The following is a 19,420-nucleotide window of genomic DNA, read 5'->3' on the forward strand; positions in this document are numbered from 1 at the left end:
AAAAAATGTCTCACCTAAGACACGCCGGAAGGAATGACAGAGTTGTCCTCCTGGCATATTCCATTTCTGGCTTTTGAGTCGATGCCAGCTGTAACAGATGGTACTTCCAAGGGGCGATCCCCACGCTGCTAAGAGCAGCCTCCACTTCCTCAGCAGCTGGGCCCTCCCCAAGCATCAAGACAAACAGGATTATGGCCTTGCATTTAGCAAACTCTGCGAGAGCCACATGCTTTTCCAGTTCCCAGTGGCTGCTGCTCCCAGTCAGTACGGCCAACATGCCCCTCACCCGCCTGGGATAGTCATGAGGGAAGCCTCTTTCCATTGTCCATTCCAAAGCAAGCTCCAGTGGGAGCACAGGAGTCCTGGGCACCACGGCTACCTGGATTTGCTGCTTCATGTCCTGTCTGGATCTGTGGTGGGTGAAGCCAAACTCTGAAGGGTCCTTTTCTGAAGGAATCATGTCTAGAGGATCCACTCCTGAATGCGTTGGGGAGCATGGAGGTCCAAATGTGGGACCCAGTTTGGAAGAGGGAAACCCGAGTGGTGTTTTCTGGGTGCTCCGGGTTGGGAGAGATCTTAAGCCCATCCAGGACAGTGCTGAGGTAGTTGGACACCATTCCGGCAAGGGAAAATGGTGAGCTAAAGGAAGAGTCGACCAGTACGCTCAGATCCATGTGTAATCGCAGGGGGTTTGGCACAGTCCCAGTCACGCAGTCTCCAGGCTGGCAGGCATCTAAGCAAAAGAAAAAATGACAGGTCACACGATAAGAAGTCATGCAGAAGCACACCCAAAAAGACATAAAATGATACAACCAAACGGCTCTATGCAGAAATCAAAATAACATTAAGAGAGACTGAGCGTGATACTGATGTGGTATATTAGAAGCATGGGATGTAACTTAAAAATCCATAAGTGTTAAGCCTCAGAGATAAGTGTTAAGCCTCAAGATTTCTCTCTCTTAACACTCACAAAACCGAAGTTGTATTCTTTCATTCTAACTCTCTTCCCCTTTTCTCTCCTCCCCCATTCATTCACTTTCCTCCCTCAAATCTTCCTATCTCTCTTCAAGCTCGTAACGTAGGGGTTCTCTTTGACTCCTCTCTCTCCTTCTCTCAACACATTTCCTTCACTTCGCACACCTGTCGCTACCACCCCTTCAATATTCGCAAAATCTGTCCTTCTCTCACTTTCCATGCTACTAAACTCCTAATCTCCTCCCTCATCTTCTACTGTTCCTCCCTACTCTTTGGACTTCCTACTTCTCATCTTGCCCCTCTTAAATCCATCTACCACTCTGCTGTTCGTACCCTCTGTCTACTTTCCACCCGTGACTCCATCGCTACCTCTCTCTATTACCTTGGCTGGCTTCCTTTTCACTCCCAACTTAAATTTCGATTTCTCTGCCTCGTCTTCAAATCTCTCCATGGTTTTGCTCACCCTTATCTCTCATCCTTTCTCTCCTTCTACTCTCTCTCCCGTTCCCATCGGTCCGCTGACCATTTCCTTCTCACTGTACCTCCGTCCCCTTGTGCCTCCTCTCGTTTCCGCTCCTTCCAACTCCTAGCACCTCTACACTGGAACTCCCTTCCTCTTGCTATCCGCTCTACCCCCACCTTCACCTCATTCCGCACTTCCCTTAAATCTCTCCTCCTCCATTCTCCTCCCTGAATCACCCCCCTCCTGCTTCCCCCCTCCTTATCCTTTCCCCAACTATTTCCCCCCTCTCCTGCCTCCCCTCTCACCCTTCCCCTTCCTTCCTCCTACCCTCCTCCTCCACTCCCCTCCTTTCCACTCCCACTCCCTCTCCCCTTCCCTACCTATCACCTTCAGTTAATTGCTCTTTTCACTGTTTTGTTGTCTGATTCATAATGTATTTGCTTCAACTGTTATATTGTTTGTTTATGTATTATGTTGTTCAATTGTACAGCGCTTTGGTGTAAGGCGCTTAATAAATCAATAAATAAATCAATCAATCAATATAAATAATGAAAACCCTCTGGAACCTAAGCACTGAGAGATTGAGAGAAGGGAGATGGGAGATACTACCATACAGAAACTTATTTTTTTTTATTTTTTATTTTATTGTAAAATATAGTTTTAAATCAAAAACTTTTTTTACATCTTTCATAAATTCCATCCTTTCTAACTTCATATTACATGTTGTCTATAGAGCAAAATATTAGTGCAGATTACATCGAAATCAGTGCCAAAATCAAAAATCAAAGTCAAAGTCAAAATCAAGATCAAGGTTAAAATCAAAGTCAGAATCAGGATCAAAATCAACCATCGCTTTTGTCGTCAAGTCAGGAGGCTAACACATTGGACCTCATTACGAGGTGGGCCGTAAGGGGTTAACAGCGCCAGTAAAGGTGCCGGAGCCGTTAACCCCTTACCGCCCCATTACGACGTCCACTCGTGGGACCCGCTCTGGACGCCTGGTTTTACCAGACGTACTTAGCGGGTCCCGCGAGCAGCCCAGCATGCTAACAACGGGCCCGTCATTAACAGGCCCATTGTTAGCATGCTCCCCATTCCCATTGAGCCCTATGGGGGCTCAAATGGGAATGGGGATGGTCAGGGTCCGGGTTCCCTGAATGGGGATATACCGGGCCCTCCAAGGTCAGAATGGCCTGGTATTTCCCCACTCAGGGAACCTGGACCCGAGTTTGGAGGCAGCCATGCCCTTGTTGGTCTTGATTTGTTTACTATGATGCAGTTGTCTCTTGGCGTTTGCGATTATTTTTCTGTATTGATGGATTGGCTTTACATAATTTATTCGGAAGCCACTCGATTTTTTTTTCAAAGTCAGACAGTAAGGCTTCATATTCCACAGTGATTGAATCGTTTTGGTTTGCAAGTTGAAAAGCCTTCCTTAAACATCTGATGTTATTGTTAGTCATTCGTAGGCGATTTAGGCCTTGGTTTATTTCTAGATCGCCAATATAGCATTTGGGGGCTTTGTTAACAGGCTCCGTCCAAGTAGATATAATCGCATCGTGGTCGCTTTTTCCTAAGTTCTTTGCATAGAAGCATTTGATCTTATGTGTAAAATTGTTTGATACCCAGATGTAATCAAGGGTTTTCTTAAATACAAAAAAGGTAGCAGACACCCCTCTCTCGAAAGAACACGGCATGATAACCTGTTCAGTGGTTTTTAACCACTTTGAGAGTTCACAGCCATCTGCTTTTTGCTCACTGTACCTTTCACAGATGGGAAATATCAATTTGCATACCAGTCTTTGTCCCGCCCACATGGGCAGTCCAGCACCCAAATGCTATGGCAATTCTCTTCTGAACAAGAGTACCACCAGCAACCCCATACACGTGTTTCAGCCTTGTTGGGCTTCATTAGTGAGGGGAAGCTGTGCCTCTTTGAGCACAGTGAGCAGGGAGTCCACGTCTGGTTGCCGACAGGTAACTTAGGGTGACCAACCCCAAGTTCCTTCCAAAAATACAAAAAAGGTAGAAGGTGCCCCTCTCTCGAAAGAACACAGCATGATAACCTGTTCAGTGGTTTTTAATCACTTTGAGAGTTCGCAGCCATCTGATTTTTTCTTAAAACCCATTTGCGCCCGGGTGTATTTCACCGGAATGTCGCCTATTGTTAGGCAGAATTATATGCAGTACCCTTTGGGAACACCACACACAATTAAGACTACAAATGACAGTACAAATTCACCTTTGGTACAAGCCTGTACTACACAGTAAAGTGGTAGCGATGGCTGAGCAGCCAGACTTATCTCAAGAGTAAGTGAGCAGTATCAAATAGTTACACAAAGGACAACAATTACTATGATTCAGGCAAACACTGACTCAAGGTTTTCAAGTAAAACACCACACCACTTCCCTTAAATTCCAGACAAGTTAAGCGCACAAAATGAAGTGGGAGCAAAATGGCACTCCAGCAATTTAATAGGGTGGGAAAGACAAAGTTAATAGAAATTGAACCACACCAACAGGTAAGTACTCAGGGCAATAGAGCAAGAGGAACTACAGTGATCGAATCAGGTAGAAAAGGCTTAGTGCCAAAGTCAATGGGACAAAAGTCTTCTGCTCAAGACCACACAGTTCAGGGTAGTTAGCGGTAAAGTTCGAGGCACAGATTTCGGACAAGGTTGGTTGGTAGAAAAGTTAGTTCAAAGAGAAGAGAAGGACAAGCTGTCGGATAAGAGAAAGATTTCACACACTTTCCCTGCTGCTGAATGAAACGAGCAACCGGGTTTGCACAGTACCTTAAACGGAGAGGAAGCTGTAGGTGAGGCAGACATTCCTGATAGTTCCAGCAAGATCAAGGTTCCTGAAGCGACTGTTGGACTGACACGAAGTAGGAAGACTGGAGGGTCCTGCACTTCCCAGGGAAGAAACCAGCAGCAGAGCAAAGCAATTTATAAAAGGTGCGCTCCTTAAAACCCAAGCAGGGTCCAACCTTCCTGGCTATCCGGCCCACTGTAGCTCTGTACAGCGAATTCGACCAGAGGAGGGGTCCTGGCTTGTAGTTTGGGCAAACTGGTTGGTCCCACCAGCTCAAGGGAAGAAGTTTCCTGGAGGATCTTCTCTGTCGGCGGATTCTGAAGATTCGGACCTGCAGCAGGGCTTCACCGGGCGGTTCAGTCGTGGTAGGGGTCCTCTTCCATCAGCTCCTCGTTGGTTCTTTCGTTCCAGTGGCGACTCTGCCTATCCAGTCACAGAGACTTGCTTTTTATGCAGTTGTCCCCCATTCATTCAGCCTGGCTGTCAATCACAGAGCAGGGTGGCTGTCCTGGCAAGGACAGTCACCCAGCCAATTAAACAGGAGTGCGACTTGGGTTACCAAGGGAACCCATGGCAGTGGTCCTAAGACCCCTTCCTCACATCCTGCCTACCCAGACTTTCAGGCGCCTTAAGGAGGGCTTCTGTGCAGACGAACAGACAGCGAACAAAGGAATTAACCCTGGTTTGGCTCGCAGAGAAGAACACGAGAAAGACTTTAACAAAAAGAAATGGCGAATAAACCCAGCTGGAGCCAAAATAAAATGTATTTGGTCAAGCAGGTTTATGTTCGAGGCTAATATAATAGCCTAAAACAATACCACGGTTATATAAGATAACCGCGGTAGAAATGTTAGGGTAGTTACCACTGCCACAAGCCATGTCTTGATGTAAAGGGAGCGAAACAGTGCTCCAAGAGACACAGACAAAAAGGGATAGGAATTAACCCTTTCCAATACTCCATGTAAGATGGTTTGTACTGGGTCTGTGATTTAAAGAGACTACATAAAGTTAATGGCAACTTTACATGTTTCTGGGAGACAGTAGTAAGTCCCAGAAAAATGGAGTCAGGGGGAAGTCTCAAAGACAACCCTGTGTCACTGCACTAAAGGTGCTGTGTTACACACAATAAAATGATGCTCATGGAGTAGGTGAGGCTCCAGAGCCCAAGATCACACAAATGGTACAAACACACACAGCAAAACACATGTAAGAGTGGGAAAAAAGGCTCACACTCTTACCAGGTGAAGAAAATAAATCCTAGAAATCCAGCAAAGCTGCTGAGGGGCTCATTAGGTAAGGGAAAATAGCCATTTATGAGAATTCTCCCTAAAACCTATGGTCTGTCTGTTGAGCATAGTAACATTTCGGGAATTCATTTCGTTGAGCCACTGTTTCCCCCTGTTAGAGTTTGGGATTGTACTCATATCACTGGGTGATCCATGGACATTTACCCAGATGGAATTATAGTCGCCACATATCATGATATAGATTTCCTGGAATTTGGCTGTATGGTCATCAATTATTTGTGTGACTGAGTCAGTGAAATGGGTACACATTTATTATCAAGAAGTGAACGCATGATCCATTTGTTTCCGTCGTCGATTTTATCACTGTGGCCTGGATGAAAATATTCGGCTCAATGGAATCAATTACTGACCAGTCATCTTTGTTTTGCATTAATGTTAAGAGGCCAGAGAATGGACAGCCAAATATGTTCTTTTTGGCCTTATTTAATAGAACAGTGAAGCCGTTGCATACTGGTGTGCGTTGGAGCCACGTTTCTTGAAGGCAAATTATTGAAAAATTCTCTTTCCTTAATTCACATTCATTAAATAGATGGGAAAAGCCCTGTGTGTTCCAAGATATCAAGGCGTAATCCTCCAATTGGGTTCCATGGCTACATAACTAGCCATGGTTTGGGCTTCCGAGTCTGGCAGTGCCGAATCGTTTATTGGATTGGTTGAATAATTTTTGGTGTTGTGCCTCAAAGATGACTTGTTGTTCCTTTCGGTAAGTTGCTGACATCTATGCTAATTTCTTGTTAAATTTGATGCATAGGATTGAGAGTTGTCATGGAGCATAGCGTCTCTTGAAAGGTTTTGTTTACGATGGCTGCAAATTTCATATCCGAACAGGAGAATTTCATCTCTGGCTGCTAAGAGTGTGTTTTTGATCAATTTTGAGTGGATGTGCAAGATTACCTTGTCGGCACGCATTTCTGAGACATACTCAACAATGTCAATGTCCTCTGATCTTATGGTCCTCAGAGATGGTACACAATGCAGGAGCTTCATGATATTGCGTTGATTCAGATTGTCTTCCTCTTTATCACGCAAAATATTTTCTAATAAGATCTTTATTGTTTGGGATTGATTTATGTTGTGCACAGATTGCAATCTCTCTGTTTTTCTTTTTCCTTCTTTTTTCATTTGAGCTTGAGTGAATTTTGGATTTAGGTGGGAAGTTTGAATATGCGAACTCCCTCTTAACGGTCTGTTATAGCAAGCAGAGTAAGTTTTTGGAGAAAAGGATTTGCTGGATTTATTTTGTTGTTTGGGTGCAGGAATAGGTTGCTCTGCTTGGTTGTATTCGGTGTCCTCGACAATGTGAATAGAGCCACTTGAAGAATCGCCTTTTTAAACAGACTGAGAGGAGGAAACTGATGTATCTTGAAATTGCGCCTCCTCATCAATGGAATATGTCGATAAGTTGGCGAGGTCTGCTGAATTAAAAGTTGTGTCATGATCTTGTTCGTTCAATCATGATCTTTTTTTTGGATTTGCGGCTGTCTCAGACCGTTTGAAAAGATCAGGTGCTTCAAAGCTTGGGGTTGTAATCCTAGCAACAAGCTTTCGCTTAGAAGTGTTTTGGTGACATCAACAGGCGGAGGTGTAGTAAGATTCCTTATAAATTTCTTTGAGTTGTTCGATTTTGGCTTCTTTCTCAAGGGCACTGTATCAGCAGCTTTAGATGCCAATCATTTATCTTTGGCAGGGTCATTTAAGTGACTTAGGGGAGCTTTATCAGATTGAGTTTGCAGTAGGGAGAGAGGCACTGTCTTCGTTGTGATTGCTTGTGAGCTAATCTTGGGATTGATTTCAACCAAGGCCGCAGTGTTGGTCCCAGAATTTGTCATCTGTGGCAATTTGATTGAATGATTGGTCCCAAGATCAGTGTTTTTAGTTCTGAAGGCAAATCAAATGTCTTGTGTCGATGTCAGGTTCGGCATATGTTTTTTAACTTTCCTGCATTTTTCTGCAGTGTCGACTAAAAGAGGAGCAGACACACTTGATGGATTTATTGGAGGGGCGATAAGATCGACCGGTTTTTCTGTCGACAGACAGCCGATGTTGGAGCGATTAACTTTCTGATGGGGTTTTGTCTCAGGGTTGAAAATGAAGGTCTGGGCTTTTGTAGCTTCTTTCCGGATTTTGTTTGGGTGCAGGTGCAGTTTGGAGGCATATTCAGAGGCCCACAGTTTTTCCTCATCCATTTTGCACACTCCATTACTCCTTCATCAAGTCAGCGTTGTGAACAGATTAATTTCCTGCAACATCACTGAGACGTTTCTGCCATCGAGTCGATGTCTCGGCCTTGGTATCCAAACATGTTTCCAGTTGTTGTGTAAAGTTTTCCAGATTGGTTAATTTCCCATTCAATGTTGCTAGTAGTGAAGTTTGGGTGTCAAGCTTGTCACTGATTCGTAAAGTTTGACAAAAGGGGCCATTGACATTGATGTGGCTGCCAGTACATTATTATGTATTTGCAGACGGCGGCATCTGATGAGATGTGTTTACTAGCCAGATTTGGTGCTTCATTGTCATTTTGAAGGGCTGGGCGAGCTGGTAAGAGATCATTCGAGTTTAGAAGAGCGCTTTCCTGTAAGATTTCATCTGCAACCAATTGTGTGTCACAAGCCTTATTCGTGTCTGCTTTACAGATTGAGGCTCCGACGTGCCCCAATTGAATAGTGTTGGGGGTGCTTGTTAAGTCCTTGTGGGGCTTAATTGTCGCGTGATGTTTTCTGGCAGCCAATCTATTATTTGTTAATAAGCCTCTTTGCGAGATGTTGTTCCAGTTTGGGGACCTTGCCTTAGCTCTTGAGAGGTTGGCTGTAGTATAGCTTTCCTCAAATTGTCTTTTTACATGCAGAAAGTCTGCTTTTCTATCAGCCGAACTTCTCGTGCTGCCAGGTCAAAAAATGGTTGGCAGCCTTGAGCGTTCATCAAATGGGTTCAAGTGGCAGATGGAGTCACAGCTGACTCTTGTTTGTGTTGTTTCAAATCACTCAGAGTCTTTTGTCTTGAAGGTGTATTAGAGATGTTGAGCATTATCTTGTCTAGGTTTTTAGGATAAGCAGCTTCCTTTTTTTTCTGCCACAAGAGCAGATGTGTTTGATGAGCCCTCGATCGAGTCTGATCCCAAAACTGTGGGAACAGGTACACTTGGTTGAAGGGGAGGGGCTAGGTGGTCCGCCGCACTCACAAAGATATCTTCATGACATGTGGATGGAATAGTAGTCATGCTGAAATCAAAGCGATTCGGTATTCTGAAGTTGAGATCTACTCTGTCTTTTAATATTTCGTCTGCCTTTCTTGTAGAGGTGTCAGACTGAATGTCGATATCTAGGTCGCCGTTACCGTGTTCCAGTTCATTAACCACATGAATTGTGGCGTGTAAAAGTTCTGAATCGGTTATATCATTTAAACAAATGACATCCGCCGAAACTGGGATGTTTACAGAAGTTTCAAGGCTCAGATTATGTGGCTGACAGGAATCCACTTTAATATTGTTTGATTCAAACTCATCAGTGTTTAGAGTTAATGGAGGAGATGGCGGCAGAAACAGGGGGGAGAATGGTGAGTTGCAGGGCACACTACGAGAATGATTAACGGAGCCATCGCAAGATGCTGCATTACATTCATCCTTGTTGCACTCACCTCCATGGGTGCTGTCAGTGGCCTCATTGTGGATTTTGGGATCTATAACCATGCGGCGTCGTTGCAGGAGTTTCTGCCGTGTCAAGGGACCCGGCACCCTTGACATTCTTGATGCTATTGCTGAGGTAGATGCGGAGAAAACCAGCGGCGAACTCAGCAAGGCAAATCCACTGGTCATCAAGGACTCGACACGCCGTCAGCTGCCTGTGCCCCAGAGACCGCGGGGCACAGGCAGCGGTGCGAGCCGGTTTATGAATCTTCTGAGCAGCATAGAGAGCAAAAGAGGACTGCAGGCAAAGCCACTTCCAGGCTTCCGGCAGAGACCAAGCGACTGTGCAGCAGACTCCGTGGCCACTCCGTGGCGCAAGCCGGTTTATGAGTCTTCTGGACAGCGTAGAGAGCAAAACAGGACTGTAGGCAAAGGCACTTCCAGGCTTCAGGAAGAGAACAAGAGACTCTGCAGCAGACACCGCGGCTGCTCCGCGGCACAAGTCGGTTTATGAATCTTCTGGGCAGCGTAGAGAGTAAAACAGGACTGCAGGCAAAGGCACTTCCAGGCTTCAGGCAGAGACCAAGAGACTCTGCAGCAGACTCTGCGGCCACTCCGCGGCATGAGTCAGTTTATGAGTCTTCTGGTCAGCGTAGAGAGCAAAACAGGACTGCAGGCAAAGGCACTTCCAGGCTTCAGGCAGATACCAAGAGACTCTGTAGCAGAATTATTCTACAACAGCATTCACCAACAACAGTGCAGTGAACAAGCATACCCATTCAACACTTTAGATGCTCATTATTCTATAACAGCATGCAATGATACCATGACAGAGCACAAGTGCACAGTGGCAGCATTCGGCAACAGCAGTGAAATGCACAGAATATAGACTTTGCATGTTCATTATTATAAGGCAACTATTACTGCCCTTGAAGGTTCTCATCACCACATACAGTGTCTTAGGGGTTGGAATGGTCTCAGTGGAAACCTCAACTTTATGAAAAAACCTTAGCAAGAACATTAGTCAAGTCACCTCCCTTCTAGTCCTAAACACATGGTAATTGATGAACTTGCCAACTAGACCTATCTCTACACGTGACTTTAGCAGCTGCCCTGCTTCCCCCTTTGCACTGTGGTTACTTAAAGACTCTTTTACTGTGCTAGTATCTATTTACATTGTGGTGTGTGCTATACAAGAAAATAAACAACACACATGTATGCAATATCTAACATACAAGGTTGTATTTGGCACATATGGCTACAACTGGCACACAATGATTGACCTGGGCATAGGCTGACTGAAAATGGGTGTATTTGGCTGCACAAGAGCAACACAGCTGCACCTACCATATGATGGAAGCACCTCACTATATGAGGATGCACCTAGCATTTGATGTTGCCACTTGTCCATATAAGGCTGTCTTTGCACTTATGTTGGCTGTAGGTTGACATTTGAGACTACAAGAGGCATTAAATGAAGCTAGACGGATTGGTCGTGTCAATGCTTGTTAATTTAAACAAATCCCAGAACTCCTGGTTTTCACTCAAATGTATTTCCAGTCTATTTTCAATATTTGCTTTTTTAGTACTACGTACAACACTTTGAAGGACACAATCGTATTTTTTTTAGAATTGCAACCTTCTACATAAGGGGTGCACTTATCTACTACCTAGGAATAGGATTCTTGCAGTGCGACGACAGCCACTATGTGGAAGTGCTATGATGAAATGCTGTTAAGGGAAAGTGGGTAGCAGATTTATGGCTTCCATGGACCATTATGGATTTGAAGGCCTCTGATTATCTATGAGATGAACTTTTGTCCAAAAATAATTTTCCCCATCCCTGTTCTTAGCTTGTAGAATTAGCTTGAGGCAGTTTGTCCCCACTTTCTTTATTGTGATCATGGCTAATATAGAAACAGCAGTTTTTATTGGTAGTTGATTGACACCAATCAGTGCTTTATGCAGCAAGGAGAGGATTTAGAATTCCAACTCTGCTTGAGCGGCACTCACCTGAATGATAACAATACTGCAGGGTTTTGGCTGACCTTTTAAAGATATACAATACTGCAGGCTGTGTAATTATGTAATCTTTGGAGCTTGCCAACCTTTCTGCCTGGAAAACCTTTGTACTGTAAATGCTGTTGTAATGGTCGCTGCAGAAGGAGATCATTGTGAGGGCATGGGTAATCCAGCAGGGATTCAACAGCAGTTGGAGCATCTCACAGAGATGCAACATGACAGTTAGTGGGCCTCATTACGAGTTTAGTGGTTCAGGAAAAAAGTGGAGGTAATTCAGTTACCTCAATTTTTCCTGCACCGCCAAATTACACATTTTTGCAGAATTACCAGTGGTGGAATTACCTACTGGTAATTACGCTGATTTTTGGAGGAAAAGTGGAGGGTGTTCCTCCAGCATGATGCTGGAAGTGAATCCTCCACTTTTCCTCCCCAAACCAGTGGTAATTCCGCCAGAAATCCCCAATGGAGTCCTATGGACTCCAGAAAATGGGGATTTACACCACCTACCACCACTTGTAATCCTGTGGTAAATCCACTGGACCAAGTGGTGCTAACTGTAAATCCGTTTGGTGTTATCTCAGAGGATTTACCTTGGAAATACCACTAAACTCGTAATGAGGCCCATTGTTAGGCCCATTGCTAATCTGCATAATGAACGGTGGCTCTGACTTGAACATTACCTACCCGTTAGAAAGAAATTCAATGCAGATCAGCAGTGGGCGCGGAGGGAGATATTGAAGGTGGGGTTGTTAAACAAACAGGAGTGCTTTGGGATTGCCAGAGATGCGTATTGTGACCTTCATATTACATACATTGAGGCAAAGCAAGTTTAGTGACATCCAATATTGTGCATACATGAGAAATTCCATAATATGTCAACATTTTTCCAAATCTTCAAGTATTCTGATATGTAAGAGAGTGCCATCAGCATTCATAGGGTAGCAGCTAGGGCAGAATTACACTGTTGGCGGTTCTGCTGTCCCATTTTACGAGATACCTAAACTTTCTATTTTCCCCTTTTTTCCTAGGATCTCTGACTCATTTTTGTGGCCATAGTGGCATCTATTGATAGAATGGTCGATATGTTGGAAAGATGGACAATGTCGAGACAGAATTTGGTACTCAGAGATGAGGATGTGCAAGAAGGAGAAATGTAGTGTGGTGAACCAGAAGAAGGAGGCGGACAACTTAATGAAATATTTAACAGTGTCTTTGTTTAAAATTAAATAAAAACTCCTAACTTGCCCTATCCCTATGAGGGAAGTAAAGCTAAGGGTGCCCGTCAAGTCCAAATAGAAAGTCTTTTTTGCCCGAAACATAGCAATTGACTAGCTCTACCACTTTGGAAAAAAACAACTAACTAAAAAGAAAAGAGAGGCTTAGACGATAGCCCCAGTATGGACTTCTGTCCGGCCCACTTGTAGAGGACTGGGTCTAAGTCTTTCAGTTTCTTGTAGCTTGTCTTCACAGCTTGAATATCAAATGCTTGTGGAAATTAACAATTATCGTCGGTATGCATTTCTCTATCCCTTAGAAAAGCAAACAGTTTGAGTTTTGCAATGTACCAGTCCCTCCAGGATGACTTGAAAAATATACTTCTTTCCTTCCCACCTTGGTAGCCTTATGACTTCCCTAAATCCAATCATTCTGTGGGAAAAATGTCTTTTTGTCTTGTACCAAAATGTATCTTTATCGCTTCCTGTGATTTCCTACACTTTGCTGTCTGTGTACAGAGTATTTAACTTCACTTCACTCACTTTAAATATATCATTTATCTTTGTGCTTCCTTGATACTTCTTAGTGATAATTTCAGCTTTCTGGTACAGAGTCTATGGGCCTCATTAGGAGTTTGGAGGGTGTCCAGTCATTTGGTCGACTACAAACTGGTCGACTGCAATTTGGTCGACGTCATTTGGTCGAAAACCAAATGGTCGAATTTTTTTATTTTTATTTATATATGTGTTTTGTGGGTTTTCGTGTAGAAAAAAAAAAGAAAAAAAGGGGGTTGGGGGGACCCCCAAAAAAAAACCAAAAAAGGGGTAAAAATAAAAAAAATAAAAATTCGACCATTTGGTTTTCGACCAAATTGATTCGACCAGTTGTCCAGTCGACCAATTGTTTTCGACCAAATGACTGGCAACCGTTTGGAGGTAACCATGGCGCTATTAGCGCCATGGCTGCCTCCAAATCCTTACTGACTCCGCCCTGGTGAGTGGAGCTATTACCGCCCCATTCCAAGGTTGGCGGGGGCGGTAATTCCCCATTCACCAGGGCCCTTCCCCATTCCCATTCGAGCCCCCATAGGGCTCAATGGGAATGGGGAAGGCGCTAATAACGGTACCGCAAACTGCGGTACCGTTATTAGCACCAAAGTTCCTTTGTGGGTCCCGTCCTTAACGCTTGGTAGGACCCACAAAGGGAACTCGTAATAGGGCGGTAAGGGATTACCGGTACCGGTGCCCTTATCGGTACCGGTAATCCCTTACTGCCGCCTTGTAATGAGGCCCTATATGTTTTCCACTCTCACCTGGAGGGTCCGTGTGCCCGTCCCATACTCTTAACTTTTCATATTTTTGTCAGCTATCTCAGCCTTTGCATCACAGTGTTCATATCTCTTTATTTCTGGATAAGTAGGGCCTTGGGGCTGTTACATTCTCTCAACTTAACTGACTTTTGGTGCATATCCCAGCCTTGCATAACATTGTTTGCATCCCTTTCTCTCTGGATAAGTTGGCTGCGTGTCAGTTACACTCTCTCAGTGTTTCATACCTGTGTCAGTTTTGGTGCTCTTGTAAACCCACAGTGTTGGATCTCTCTCGTCTCCACTTGGTCTCATCATCTCTTTCCCTGTCCGTTACTCTAGTGGCAGGCAAGGTGCCTGTTGGTATGAGCTTGGGATCTTGGGATTCTCTCTTTTCTTGGATCTCTGCGTTTTTTGCTGGGCACCAGGCCCACCACTGCCCCCCAGTGGTCATGCAACCCAAGAAGATGGTTGGCTCTCATCCTCCCCTTCCCCTTGACCAGAGCCTCTTGCACGGTCAAGTTACCCGTCTTCCAGCTAGCAGGTTTCACACTCGACAAGTCGCCACTGGCTCTGAGGCTCAAAGTGTCTCCACCCCTTCAAGACGTCAATGCTCTAGGAGCTCACCTCTGTGTAGCATTTGCTCTCCTCCCACCGTGGGCGTTCCCTCTTCATTCAAGGTTAGTTTTCTTCTTAAATATGTCATTAGAGCTAAGGAAAGGATGTCTGTCTTCATTGATCATGGCAATCAGGCAAGACGCGCCATTACCTGAAACCAATAGGGTCAAAGAAGGATCTTTGCGAATTATAATTGTACCAATGAATGCATCTGTTTTTCCAACATCCATGTATGCAGAAAGGGTGGTTTGGACAGGGAGTTTCATGCTGTAATGGGAGTCCCTGTCCCCAAGAGAAGAGTCACTCCCAGTGAGGTCCCACTTGCCCAGACCCCTAGGGAGGGTCTTGCGTAGCGGGCTCACCTCCCTAGCCTCAAAGGGGTCGTTTCCCCTCTGGGGAGAAGGGACAAATTGTCCAGATTCATCACAGTAGTAAAGACTGTGGCTTACCTTATATGTGGGGATGTTCACCAGTTGAATAATACACAAGTACCCATGAAATCAACCACTTCTTGCGCATAAGCATTCATATATGCTCTCTTCTTCCCCAGATTCAATTTTGCCTCCTGTGAAAAACCTGAGGGTTATTTCCTTCCCACTCCCAGGGGAGTCTCTAAACAGGTGACAAGGGAAGGTCCATCGCTTTGGATCCCGACCCTGGGGGCGGTCTAGCGAGGGAGGATAGTTTGGGTAGAAGGTCCTCTGGGATTGGGGAGGGATTACCCAATGGTGAGACATGGTATCTCCCTTTTCGAACACCTCCCTACTGGACAAGCCCTCAGCCTGTATGGCTTACTGTTCCCCAGACGCCCACTTTCCCCATCCCTTTGATGAAAGGACTGAGACGAGGAAGAGGAGCATTTTGCCAGTATACTCTTCCTTGCCAAAACACCACGGTGCCATTATAACGAAGAAACTACATTCAGAGGCACTCTACTATTGCATGAATGTCCCACTAACAAGGTCAGTCGAAGTCAGGCACTGGGTGAAGACTGTATCCACCTGAAACCTCTTAATACTCCTCAGGTGTATAAAAGGAGTAGCTGCAATAAACAGAAACAATGAGTTGGAGCCCGAGAAGGAACCCGAGTCAGAGAACAAGCTGATAGGCAACTGGGAAAGCCTGAGCACCGTGAGATCTGCTGTCCGAGAACGGAGCACCGAGACGCTGAGAGCCTGTGGTTTGAGAAGGCTAGTGAAAGCTTGGAGAGCGAGCCAAGTCCACAAGTAGCCAGAAGGGCATTGAGGGGTATGCTGATCTCTGAAGGAAAGTCCTTGAAGAGGTGCTCGTTGCCCTGGGCCAGGGAGGCAGCCCAGGAGTGTCTGAGAGCAGGCGAGGAACCCCTGACTGCGACGCACCATAAGCGCAAAATTTACACTACTGTAATCACAACCAGTGAGTTCAAAGTGAGATGAGAGCCTGGTTGGTGAAACACACGAAGCACGAGAGATAATTTGTTGCATGTAAATGACAGCGTAGGATGAAAGACGTGCTGAAGAGAAAGCTTCAATTGTCCATTGTTAACTGTAATGTGAAAGCGATCATTGTTAAAGCAAAGGAAACAAAGTAATGGAGTGGTCGCGTGTACGTTTACACGTTGTCGAAAGACTATGTTGAAACTGAATCACTCTCCAAAAGTGCAGGGAAGTTGTGAGAAGCTCGAAGTAGGAGCAAAAGAGAAAGCATGAGAGGGAAGCTGCGCGAGATAGGAAGAGCAAACTGAAACCCCAAAAGAAGCTAAAGAGTGCCTGGGGCACAACCCTGTTTGTGAACTGTGATAAAAGTGATAGAGTGCCGGGGGCACGATCCCATGAAGCCAAGGTATCAGAGTGGTCCCGCACAGGGCTGAGTAAAACTGTGCGCTCTTGAAAGTCTCTGATATGAAGAGTTGTTGAGCTCTTGAGAATTGTTTAACTGTTGGGGAAGGGAACCCCATTTTTGAACAAGAGAATCTGATGTGAAGAGAAACCATTGAACTGTCAAGTTGTTGGAATTGTAAACCCCTGATGAAACCAGAGCAAGAGAGTCGTGTGAAAGCAAAATATTGTGAACTGTGAAATTCCTGAGAGAAGTTGATGAGTTGGGCTTCTAAGTCTGTGGAGAAAGAAAGCCCTTAGAAACCTGAAGGAACTTTGTGTGCACTATGTTGAATCCAAAGTAACTCAAGCTTCGGGAAGGGAGCTGTGGGACAGCTCCAGTGTCATCCTGATATTAATTTGATTCACTATTTTATTTTGTCTCAATGCCGTCCACATTATTGTTCTAGAAGAAGGTAAGGGCAAGCATAGGTTTGACACAGACATCTTTATTATTTTGACTGACAGACATTTGCTACCTTTGTCAGTCTAGAAATACGGATACCTCTACTTTCAGACCGCAAACGCATTTTGGTGGCCGTGGGCCAACCGTCTCATGCACGATACGACAGAATATAGGTTTTCGAGTTTGCCAATGAACGGCCATTTTGATGTAACAAGAATCGCCATTTTGTTTTCTAACCATTGCTCATTGCTTTCTGTTCCTATTGCTTCGCATTATATTTTCCGCTTACACTGCTCGACTGTGAAACATTGTTGTCTGTATGTGAAAAGGACAAGACCGCAGGGCCGTGAGGATAACAAGAGTTCACTGAAACACAAACGTAGGCAGCGCCAGGAAGAATGCCTGGCTCCCTCCCGAATGTAGCCTTGAAGCAGAGCTGCAGGGAATTTAATCATTTCACAGCTGCCAGCCAGTCTCGTTATATGGGAGAATATGTTAGAATAATACCACTAAAGGCTTGAATTATGCTTTTCTTACGGCCCCCCCTTTGCTGAGCCCGCTAGAGCATGTCGGCTCCCAGGATGCGAATAGCACCTGATAGATAGCAGGGTCCGGAATGCAACTTCCCCCTCCCCCCGTATGTAGTTCACTTCCAAGAACAGAAGCGCTGTGTTCTATTCAATAACCGAAAGATGCCTTCGCACTCACAAATTGCAAATTGTTACTAGAATAGATGTTTGAAGGTGTCATAGTGGTCGGAGATGTCCATCATCACACCAAGTTCAAAGAAACCCAATAAAGGGGGGGATGCTAAACATGTCATAGCTGATTGTTTGATATGCATTTTGTATATATGTAACTGATGTACGTAATTCGCTCTCTTGCGTCCCTCGAGGTCTAGAGATACAGGTCGCGGGGCGTGAGACCGAGTTGGCCAACTGAGACTTTTGCTTTGCAATAAAAACCTAGCTTTGGGAATACAACCTTGTGTCTGGTGTCTCTATTGTGTGTGGTGACTCGCCTTGTTTCCATAGACGTCAGGGTCCCCTTTCACCTTTTGAATTAGTTTGATGGTTGAGACTACTCCCATTTAGAAATAGGGCCAGTTAGGAAGTTGCCAACCCATTTTCAAGTTAATAAAGGTTTTACAAACTTGCTTCCGTGTGTCTGTGTCTACCTTTTGATAGCATGCCTACCTCACACTCCTGTCTGCTGTGTGAGAGCCTTGCCCGATTGATTTACCCACAAATGCCAATACTTCAAATGTTAATATCAAAATGACATAGGTAGGTTATCAAATGAAAACATCAATAGGCCCAGGTTGAATGCATATTTCTACAAAAAAAATTGCCTGTTTTCTTATTGAACCTGACCGCTAGCCCTCATCATGAGTGACAAGCAGTGAAGGGAGCCAACTGATGGTAAACCGCACATGGAAAGACAACAGGAGAAGACCCTCTTTCAGTGATCTGTTGGGCCCTAAGAAGTGATGTCTATTCATATAGCACAGGACCAGCAAGGGAATGCATATAATGGCTTTTGCCAGGTGGTCCCCTCAAGACAGATGTTGCAACCTTCCGTGCTGAGTTCTGGAAAGCACTTTTTGCAACTCATCAGCACATGTACTTGCCCTTTTCCTTTTAGTTTGCTCATGAACATCTGATAGTTCCTAGAATTAGAGAAGAGTTAGGCTTTTTTGGGACAAATCCCTTGATGTGGTCACTTCTTCCCTACAGGGACCTTTTCCAGGGAGGTGAAGCTGCTACCAGATAGTTCCCCTGAGGGTGGTACTCAGCGGGAAGATCCCATGGAAGGAGACCCCCTCTGTGGAGGAAGGGAAAACGATCAAGGGAGAACGTGGTATAACCATTACCACTGTACCCCCAACACATTCCGCCACACAGTTAGGGTCAAAACACTCCCATTCTCTTTCTACTAATAGGGACCAAGGGCTGTGATACCGCCACACAACTTCCAGGGGTGAGCGAAGCCCGGAGAAGCTGGGAGCCAGAGAGAGAAACAACCAGCAGAGCAGGGGCAAGGAACAAGCCCTTGGAGTTGAGAGAATCTGTAAAGAGAACTATGTTAAGGAATTGGTAATTGCTCTAAAAAGCAGGGGGCAGAGCAAAGACCCTGTTAAGACCCTGAGGGGCAGCAGTAAACCAAGTGGGGGCAAAAGAGAAATCTGCGGGGTAAAACCAGTTGCTGAAACCAGAGTGCAAGAATCGTCATCTTCCTCGTACCAGTACTTGGAAGAATTCCAGAAGACATTATGTGCCAAACAGTGCCTGGCAAGATACCCCTTTTAGTGGTAGGGACAGACAGGGTTTTTCCTTATTTTCTGTAAAATAAAGGTTTAAGCCCACAAGCATGTCACCTTTGTGCCTTTGTGTCCCGCGTCTACTTCCGCACCCTTAAATATCCCAAAACTAACATGGGAATCAATTGCTAAAAGGTTTAGTTTCACAAACAGGCAAATGTATAGATGATTATGTTGTGACTCTAGACAACTTGGTAGTGCCATGTTATTTTGGAATGGGCTTGGGACCCAATTAGCTTATCTAATATCATATCACTATCCACACTAACAGCGCCCAAATTCAAGATAGATTGAGAATGTGTGGTAATCCCATATTAGAGGAGGCTATGGTTATAGCAAAGAAAGTCAAGCATACCAAATTGTGGGCGAAGGGAGTCAAGGACAAAGAGCACTTGAGATTCAAGGTAGCCAAACAAATTGCAGGTATGCACAAATCAGATGAACATTATAACGAGCAGTAGGCGGTAAGGATACTAGGATACTCACTAGGTTAACA

At 44.9% G+C, this 19,420-nt stretch overlaps 1 protein-coding gene across 2 annotated transcripts in view; it reads right to left on the minus strand.

Annotated features, from left to right (window-relative positions):
• LOC138491306 (collagen alpha-6(VI) chain-like) overlaps window positions 1-19,420 on the minus strand; it is a 253,249-nt gene that overhangs the window by 177,388 nt on the left and 56,441 nt on the right. Inside the window, exon 3 of one of the 2 annotated variants that reach the window (XM_069617747.1) lies at window positions 15-733. In XM_069617747.1, coding sequence (XP_069473848.1) covers window positions 15-57 — 43 coding nt within the window. In that variant the 5' untranslated portion in view covers window positions 58-733. Of the gene's footprint in view, window positions 1-14; window positions 734-19,420 lie in introns of those variants that run through there. The other variant, XM_069617746.1, reaches the window with a different exon arrangement.

Source organism: Ambystoma mexicanum, chromosome 10 (genome assembly GCF_040938575.1).
Source record: "Ambystoma mexicanum isolate Mex_15411 chromosome 10, UKY_AmexF1_1, whole genome shotgun sequence".
Taxonomy (NCBI): Eukaryota; Metazoa; Chordata; class Amphibia; order Caudata; family Ambystomatidae; genus Ambystoma; species Ambystoma mexicanum.